The sequence below is a fragment of the Carassius auratus genome, unplaced genomic scaffold (genome assembly GCF_003368295.1).
Source record: "Carassius auratus strain Wakin unplaced genomic scaffold, ASM336829v1 scaf_tig00045601, whole genome shotgun sequence".
Lineage (NCBI taxonomy): Eukaryota > Metazoa > Chordata > Actinopteri > Cypriniformes > Cyprinidae > Carassius > Carassius auratus.
In genome coordinates, this window is record NW_020526916.1 from 1 (window position 1) to 9,527 (window position 9,527).

Consider the following 9,527-nt stretch of genomic DNA (forward strand, 5'->3'; position numbering starts at 1 on the left):
GTAACTCCTGTTTCTCAGGGAGAGACTGTACATGTGTGATAAAACAGAATTTAATTCGGTTGCAAAATTTGTTCTTATTAGTCGAGAAATATTGCCTTGAGAAATTTCTAATTATGTAAATGTGTATAAGTTGGCGTTTGGGGAAGAACATTTTAACAATGTATTTTCACCTTTGTTTAGCAAGGTCTTATTGAATGGGATATTAAATGAAGCTGCCATGTAAAACTGTGTGTGTGTGTGTGTGTGTGTGTGTGTGTAGGTATGGCAAGTTCCTAAAGCTATTGAGAGAAGATTCAGAGCAGGATCTGTGTCTTCTGCTCAAGCACTGTCAGGAGTTCCTCTCTCAACAACGAGTCAGTGTCACTTCTGAGCTCTGTATCCTTCTCATTACACTTTATAATATTAATCAAGCGAAAATTCAGACGTTATATGGGTCTGTGCACAATATTCTAATTTGCTGTAGACCACGTATTGATTTATGTTAATGTGGATGAATCATAATGATCAGCTGAATGCCATTTTAAATGTTTTCCTTTATAGACAAAAGTTTAGTATCAGATATGCATTAGTCAAATAGTAGCTCCAAAATCTACCCCCATCCACTGATAGGACACATTTTTCTGTTTTCAGTTTTTTTTTTATTTTTTTTTTTTTTGAATAATTAGCCCAAAACATAATTGCATACGCAAGCCATTAAAAAAAAAAAAAAGGTATGAATGTATAAATGTCACTCACTTGAGATCATTGACTTTTATGTCTAAATACTTTTTGGCAGTATTTTGCCATCGTAGCTGTTGGAGAAAATAGGTCAGCCTCTAAAATGTATTGAAGATTCCTTGACCCGACTGTCAGCCTGTTTTCAGGGTGGATATCCTGGTCACGATTGGTTTGCCGCCTCAGTTTTTCTGCTCATGCATGGCGACGTTGGTCGTTCTCTGAGTCTGCTCTTGCGCTTCTCCCGTCTGCTGCCGTCTGCCTTCCTGTGGCCCCCAAGACTGCACAGCTCTGTGAGTTACAGCCGTTTCATTTCTCTCTTTCTTCTCATTCATGTCAACCTTTAGTACATGCTGGGGTAGCTGTCATCAAAAGAACCCTGGAAAAAAAAAACATCTGTTTTTAACATTGCAAATAATAAATGATGTTTCTTGAGCAGCAAATCCTTCATTCTGAAGGTTCATGTCACACTGAAGTCTTTATAAGTTGTTTTAAATTGTAATAATATTCCACAATATTGCAGTTTTTACTCTATTTTTGATTAAAGCCGTCTTGCTGTGTTTTGGGTGAACTATTCCTTTAAATGTCCGTGCACTTAGCCCAGGTTGCAATTTTGTACTACTTTTAACAGCTGCATCCCTCTCATGTTTACTATGTTCTGATTTATATTATGCACATGCTTGTGTAGCTTTCATATCCCATGTGCCGTAAACAAAACTCAGCATTTTGACCTGCATTATCATTCTAATCTCCATTGCAGAAAAGTTAATACTGGGAGGAAATGCTGGGATATCATGGATATTACTGGGGCAATAATCATTACAGTGGTAACCATAAATTTGGATGGAGGCAATCTGCTCTCTCTCATCTCTCTCTCCTCTCTCTCCCTCTCTCGTCTCTCTCTCTCTCGGAACCAGCGGATAGGTAAACAGAGCTCAGTTAATAGAGTTTTCAGCTGTAAAAGATATGTGCAGGATATGATAATGCCCCCCCCCACACACACACACGAGTTTGTCTTGATTAAAGTTCTGTATTTCTGTGCTGTCAGCGTGGCCATGCATGTTAAATCATTTAGCTGAGAGACAATGATGACAATCAGGAAAAAGAGAAGACGCAGCCTCACATTTGTCTCAGTCCTCTCGTGGTCCTAATGGTCGAGTCATAGCATGTGTGGTGTTCTGTTGTTTCCATGGTGGGCCAGATCTCTTAAAGGAACAGTTCTGTCTTTATTTTCTTTTAATCCAGAAATGGGCAGAAAGCATCATAAAGTGGTTTTTGTGTTTATGTCGAATCTGATGAAGCGATATCATTGCTTTGTGTCAAGAACAGACTAAAATAGTCATTATTTACTGAAGATCTTGCCCTTTACAGATTTCTCAAATTTAACTTGCACTTCATGATCAGTCATGACACCTAAGAACTAATGCAGGAGCATAATGTCACTCCACCTTGCGCAATGCATCTTCATACTTTAATGGATTTTTTTTTTTTCATGTTTTAGGTACATCTCCCTATAGAGATTGCTCAGTCGGGCATTCATCCCATCTACTCTTGCACTGCTCATTACGTCGAAATGTTGCTCAAGGCCGAGGTTCCTCTGGTTTTTTCTGCCTTCAGGATGTCTGGCTTCACTCCCTCTCAGGTGCTGTATTTTTAAGTTCTTCATTTTAAAATACTTCACACCAATCATCTCTGTTGGTAAACAACCAAGCAGACTTGCCAGTGCCAACATGCATTTTGTGTAGCAGATCTGGTTTTTTAGTGTTCCAGAACAGCAACCTTCTTCCCAAATTTGTAAAGAGAAGAGTTTATCAATTCATTGTTAACAAAAAAGAAGATTTAAGGTTTACATTTAATCAAAGCATTGCCAAAAAAAAAAAAAAAAAAGACAAATAATGTTCAACAGCATGTCCTGTATTTAAGATCATCATATGTTACTTCATCACAAACCTCTGTGGTAGTTAAATCACTGATGGTGTGAATCGTGATCACTCAGTGAAGGAGTGCAACACTGCCAGGGTAGGAATATAAAAATACAAGGATATTCTGCTTTGACCTGACTGACTGGCAATCTTCATAGACACATTCAGTGATTACTCAACACTGTGCTCTCTCTGGGGTTTATATGCATGATCTCAAATCTCTGCCTCAAGTCTTCTTGTCTGATTGAGTCAGATATGACCTTTTTCTAGCAGTCAAGGACAAATATATTGAAGAGTAACTGTGTTTTCTGCATTTAGTTTATTTATATATTTTGATGCTTTATCCTTTGAACACTTTCAGTAGGCCTGGATCTTGTATAAATCCTCTGACATGACTAAAAACGTATTTCTCTGTGTGCCTGAAATTCACTACTGTTGTTAGATTGAAAGATGCTTTTAGTAGCTACATATATATATATATATATATATATATATATATATATATATATATATATATATATATATATATATATATATATATATATATATATATATATATATAAATAAAAATGAAAATAATGAAAAAATAATAAAAGAGCATTTTTAAATTACCAAAGCACACACACATACTCATAGACTCATCTAAAAATATAAAAATACTTAAGCAATAAGCTTAAAATCTTCCTGAGCGACACGTTTTTCTTCTTCTTTCTTCTTCTTTTATTGTTTTGTAAAACAGAGGATGTAAGATTTATTATATTATTTCACATGAGTTCATGAGAGACACTACTTGAATGGGAAAAAAGTCTCTTTATATGATATATAAATGTTACCATCTGTTTAAAAATAAACATGACAATCCATGACAGAAGTTGTGACGGGAAAATGATTTCTACCAGACCGAAGTATTGATCTGGTAAGGGCTGCAGTCGATATATGATTGAAGGTCATCAGTGTGGGATCTTTTACACAGCAGTATAATGCACCAAAACACTCTGCAGTTGCTACAAAAATACGTAAAGTTCTAAAACTTTAACTAGTTTTGAATGGGCAGAAACCGAAGGAAAGAAGATTTTCTGTTTTAAATTGAGTGTCACCTCCATCATAGAGGGCGTCCGTGTCTGTGCACTCGGGGAGAGTGTTTCGAATTCTAGACAAAGCAGGAAGAGTGTCTGAAAGAGAGACGCCGATGCTGTATAAATTGCCTGCTGGAGTTGTCTGAATGTACAGGAGGCATGTACGTGTGGCAGAACTGGAACCCCATCTACAATACCCCAGAATAATTGAACAGCTTCTAAGGGAGGATTATATGACCTGAACTTAGTTCACTGCCACAGAAACAAAACAGAAATGCATCAAGCCTGTAGATGAAAGGGATATCTGAATTATGATTTAAGAGACTTGATTTTTTTATATATATATATATATTATGTCTGATCTCAAGAAACATTTTTCCTGTTATTCATACAAAGTAATTTCTTGTCTTGTTTTCCCGTGAAAATACTATTATAAGCAGAAACTACGTAATTTTGTTAGATTTATATTTAAAACAAGATGGAAGTCAAAAATAAACTTTGGTTCTCATCAGGGCTCAAAATACAGTAATGACATTAATATTATTACAATTTAAAATAGCAGTTTTCTTTGTAATATATTTTAAGTGTTACTTATTTATTTTATGGTAAGGCTGAATTTTCAGGAGCCATTATTCCAGGATGCTTCAGAAATCATTCTAATATTCTGATTTGCAGCTCAGGAAATATTTCTTATTATTACCATCAATTTTGATGCCCTTCTGCTTTAGATTGTTAGGTTTACTCTTTTATGTTTCATGTTGTATTTATACAATGTTATGCTCAGTATTCTTTGATAAACAGCATTTATTTTAAGCATTTACTTTTGTATCAATATTAATGTCTTCATTGACATTCAGATTGGATGCACCTTTGCTGAATAAAATGGAATATATCAAAAAAGAATATACACTTAAGAAAGTGATGCAATGATTTGGTTTTTGGTTTATTATGGCTCTTAACAAGTATTAGACCGCATCAGACCTCGAGGGCATCATGTTAGAGTTCGATACTCAGAAGTTTTTGATCTCTCATTTTATTTTTCCAACATCTCGTATCGATTGATTTAAAACATTCATGGTGCAAACGTTGCTTCTTTTCTGTCTCTCTCTCTCTTTTCCTCACTCTGTTTGTCCTTCCACCTGTTATGCAGATCTGTATTCAGTGGCTTGGCCAGTGCTTCTGGAACTACCTGGACTGGTCTGAGATCTGTCATTATGTAGCCACATGCGTCATCATGGGACCAGATTACCAGGTGTACTTGTGCGTCTCTGCCCTCCGTCACCTGCAGCAGGATATTCTGCAGCACACACAGACACAGGACCTGCAGGTCTTTCTTAAGGTGCAGTATAACTTTTTAAAATGAAAATATATAATTTACTCATACTCAGTCCAAACAGGTATGACTATCTTCTGTGGAACACAAAAGAGATGTTCAGCTGAATGTTCAAACTGCTCATTTAATGAAAGTGGAGGAGGATCTGGGACAGTCAAGCTCCAAAAAGGATAAAAAGGCACCATATAAACTCATAAAAGAGCCCTATAGAGGAAAGTAAGTTTATTTTGAAAGACATGAGGGTGAGTAAATAGTGATAGAATTTTCATTTTTGCCTGAACTAGTCCTTTAAGGTGAGAAAATCCTGAGCCGGTGTGGTTTTAAAGGATACAAGCGTGTCTGCAGTAAATCAGATTAAACACTCTTGTCCTTGTTTCACCCTTAAAAGTTTCAACTTTTCAGTCTTTGTTTGTGCATTGGCGTACCCTGTACAATAGTGAAAGCATTTCAGACAATCCCTGAAAGGTTTCTGAGGATTTGTACATATACAAGATTACAAAACCTATCTGTATTTCATCTAAATTAAAGATCTGGAAGGAAATTACTCGTGACAATCGCTCCCGATGTCACTCTGAAGCTGAATGCTAGAGTAAATGTACAATGAATCCATTTTGGATGATTCAACACTGCAGAAATCAAACCCAACTAAAGTCATTCTTTGTTTGCAGGATTTCAAAAGCAATTGTCTGTCACTGCCGAATATCTCCAACACTTTGAAAACCATGACACAGTCTGGCTAGTGAGTTCAAAGCATCCTGCAGAACCATTTTAGGCCTTTTCTCTTTGTTTTTATCAGTAACAATAGGCAGGGGGAAAGTTTTAATGCCTTTAGATAATGGGTACTTGTAATTAAAATGTCATTTTTAGTGTTTCATTTTAAACACACCAGTGTGCAGCCATTTTCTAGTTTTGAATAGCTTTGTGGGCAAATTTTCTAGGGAAACATCTGGACTTTTCACAGTTTTGCTTCCTAAAGGCTCTGTGGTTTTATGTAGTTGTTTTGCTACTCCACAGCTCCCCCCCCCCCCCCTTCCTTCATGTCATTTCAAATTTCAGTTTTTGTTCTCCTACACATTACAAAATTTGATATTTAGCAGAATCTCCAAGCTGCTTTTTGACATACAAAAAAAGCCCAAAATGTAATTTTCAAATTTCATCACACCAGGTTTGACATAAGGGATACTAAGCACCTCTGGTACTGATGTATCTAATTTTGTGTTCCTTGAAAGTAAGAAATTCTTTCAAGTTTGGACTGGCTTGAAGGTGAATTCATTTTTGGGTGAAGTATTCCTGCAAGTTCACCACAGAGTTGATGAGATGATCTAATATTTTATGTCACAGTAGGTCATATGTAATCTAATTGTGATTGAGAAGATAGCGTACTGTTCATGATCTTTATTTTTCTTTAGTTTACTTTTTTCACATATTGTCAGTTGTTATCTGACTATATTCAGCTGTACTGTATATAAATGCTTTGTATTAAAATGTATGGAATAATCTAGCTTTCATCAGCAGTGGAGAAAAGTTTTTGTAATAGACTTTTCCAGTCATTAGTTTTTTGTTTGCTCTTATCTATTTTGTTTGTGATTGTCATACCAACTGCTGTGGTCTGCGGTTATATCACAAAACTTCTTACACTGCAGGCGTATTTTATTTAATGCAGCAAACTCATAAAGATTTATTATCCTTTCTCTCATTTTCATCCATTCACCATGAGCCGAAGTGTCCTTCTGTAACTTAAGGCATGGCTTTAGGACTTGCATTCGCTGACTCATCGTAAACCAAATGTAATTCATTTGACTTTGTCTAAACAATATTATTTATCCCCAGCTAAATGTCAGAGTATATTAGGCGGTCCATTGTTTTTTTAGTACCAGAATGTGTAGCCCCATCTCACATAGCAGCTCTTGTTTCATTAATATATGCCATTTGTTACTATAGGCACAATATTTATAATGTGTAAAACCTTGCATGATTTCATTCAGCAGTACACAATTTTCAGGGTGATTTTAGCCACTCTGTGTGCAGGATAATCTGCTCGAAACAGATTGAGCGCAATCTATTCTAAAGCTGTTATAAACCTGTTCTACCTCTTTACCACAAACCGGCTCTCTCAAGCGCTGCTCATCAAATCTGTGCTTCTTTTGCCCACTTGCAGGAGGAGCCAATCCACGGCTTCAGGGTGAGTAATTACCTGGAGTACATGGAGGGGCTGGAACGCAACTACAGATCCATGGTGCTCTCGGACATGAGGAGCATCTTACCAAGGAGCAGCTAGAAGCAAATAGACCACCGAAGATCAGCAGGGACTGAAAGTGCTTGTGGTACAGAATAATACTGAAAATGTTGCAATGATTTTATAACACAACATGCTCTATGTGAAGACAACACTGTTTTATCAAACACATTGTGAATATATCCCACTTGCATTTACTCCCTTTGATAAAGTATTCTCACTCAGGGAATCATAAATATAAGAACACAAACTCTTCAAAGCCATATTGCCACTCAGTGGGATGCATAAAGCATAGTAAATAAATAAGTGCAGGAAATCGGTCAAAATTGATGTGCGAAAAGGATGATAAAGCAAACCTTTCTACATACCATAAGCATTATCAAACTTCCCTCCACACCAAAAAAAAGTGTTACATTTTGTTTTTGCTAAATTATTATATATATATTAGGCTTATATGTGGGTGCATATATAATTTCAAATTTATCCTTGTTCTAGTCTACTTTTCCTTTTAGCCTTTTGTGCCTAAAGTACAATTTTCCTGTCCTAGGCTAATTACTGGACTCAAAGAATTTAATGGTTTATTAATCCTTTCCACGAACAAACTTCTGACAGCATATGTAATTTTGTATCTACAGTCCTGCTTGTAACTTCAATGTTGATGTTGGAATATGACACGATTGTGTCAATGCTATTAATCACTGTAAAATCTTTAGGATGTATATGTATTTCTTTTACCCAAGAACTCAGTGGGCTCACATTGTAAAGTCTGAAAAATAGCATTCATAGAGGGCAGACACATTTAGCTTTGTTCTGTGTGTTTTCACTTGCAAAATCCAGTCAATTTAATAAGAATCCACATGATTGGTGTTTTACATGTGGGCAAATGTTGGTCACATGAGTCCGCAATCACCAACAAAAAGCTGCTTGACTTCTGTATGAGCTGTGCTTCATACATTGATTCAATAGATAACGCACTTTTTTGTCCCAAATTTCAATAATGCTGACCGCATATGTAGGTGCACAAGTTGTTTTCCAGTCTCAGTCTGTTTTATGACATCAGTAAATAAGAAAAAAATCTAAGCTTTTGATGCTTGATTGCTGTCTTAATAGACAATCAAACATGAAGTGAATGTGATATGTATACAATGAATTGACGCAGTGTTGTTGTGTAGTGTGTGTTGGATTTTTTATTTTTTAAGTTATATATTTACATCTGCAGTCTCTTATTCCCATCCTAAGGAAGCTGTATGAGGCGGTATCACTTTGACAGGCCGTCATTAGCACATAGATGCAATCTCTTACGCTCGCCATCTGTAACTCACACAGTGAATAAGGAATTAGATCATTAGAGAGGTGTCTTTCTCCTTCACAAGAACTGCTAAATATTGCATACTGTTTACTCAGTAGGAGGCAGAAGCAGTTATAATTTTAAGTTGTAAAAAGTTCCCTCAGAGTGCATATTTTTTACTTACTTTCTCCATTGCATTACTTTTTTTTTTTAAGGATCACCCGTAAACTAATGTGTTTATGCTCAGATAAACAAAAAAAAAATCTGTTGATTTTCATCTTTGTGTAATCATAACGAGCTGTATGTTAATCAGGTTAATGATTTAATGACTGATTGTTGGCCAACAATCATTTGGAAAGATGTGTGTGTCTTGTGTTGGCTCGTTGTAAATTGACAATACAAGGCTTTTGTGACGTGGATGTTAATGATGTATCTGCAGACCAAAGTGGTAGGATAATTAGAAAAGGCTAATTATGGGTAATTCAACTGATTAACTGATAATTAAGACCCATCTGTATCTGTATTAGGCTTGAGGAGTTGCATTAACTTGACTTCCTCTGGTAAATATGCTTTCTTATTCTCCTTCACATTAATTATCTCCCTCCCTTATGACTGCCAAAACCCATCTTTGTGAAGAATCTGCTTGACGAATGGGAGAAAGTCATACGAAAGTGAGCATTACTGCCCCTTACTTACTCTGAAAAGCACTTTAAAGTAATACGAAGCGTGCAGGGTATTAAGGGCCGTTTACACCAAGGACGAGAACTAAAGTTTTAATAATTGTCCTCATTCTGTAAAATGACAAAGAATAACTACATCTTTGGAATCAATTTTGGAACACTTTTTTTTTTTCTCCAGCTGATGTACGATAAAAACATTGACAGCCACTCAATCCACTCAACTCAAGCATTTACAGTGGCAACGACAAAACTTCAGTGTATGCTTATAATAAACAATG

The 9,527-nt window shown here is 36.0% G+C and overlaps 1 protein-coding gene across 1 annotated transcript; it reads left to right on the forward strand.

Moving 5' to 3' along the window:
* The first annotated feature begins 261 nt into the window (after window positions 1-261).
* LOC113087942 (protein broad-minded-like) lies at window positions 262-8,982 on the forward strand. Its single transcript, XM_026255674.1, has 5 exons — window positions 262-375; window positions 853-1,007; window positions 2,216-2,356; window positions 4,863-5,051; window positions 7,204-8,982. The coding sequence occupies exons 2-5, from the start codon at window positions 912-914 to the stop codon at window positions 7,321-7,323; spliced, it is 546 nt and encodes a 181-aa protein (XP_026111459.1). The 5' UTR covers window positions 262-375; window positions 853-911; the 3' UTR covers window positions 7,324-8,982.
* The last annotated feature ends 545 nt before the right edge of the window (window positions 8,983-9,527 follow it).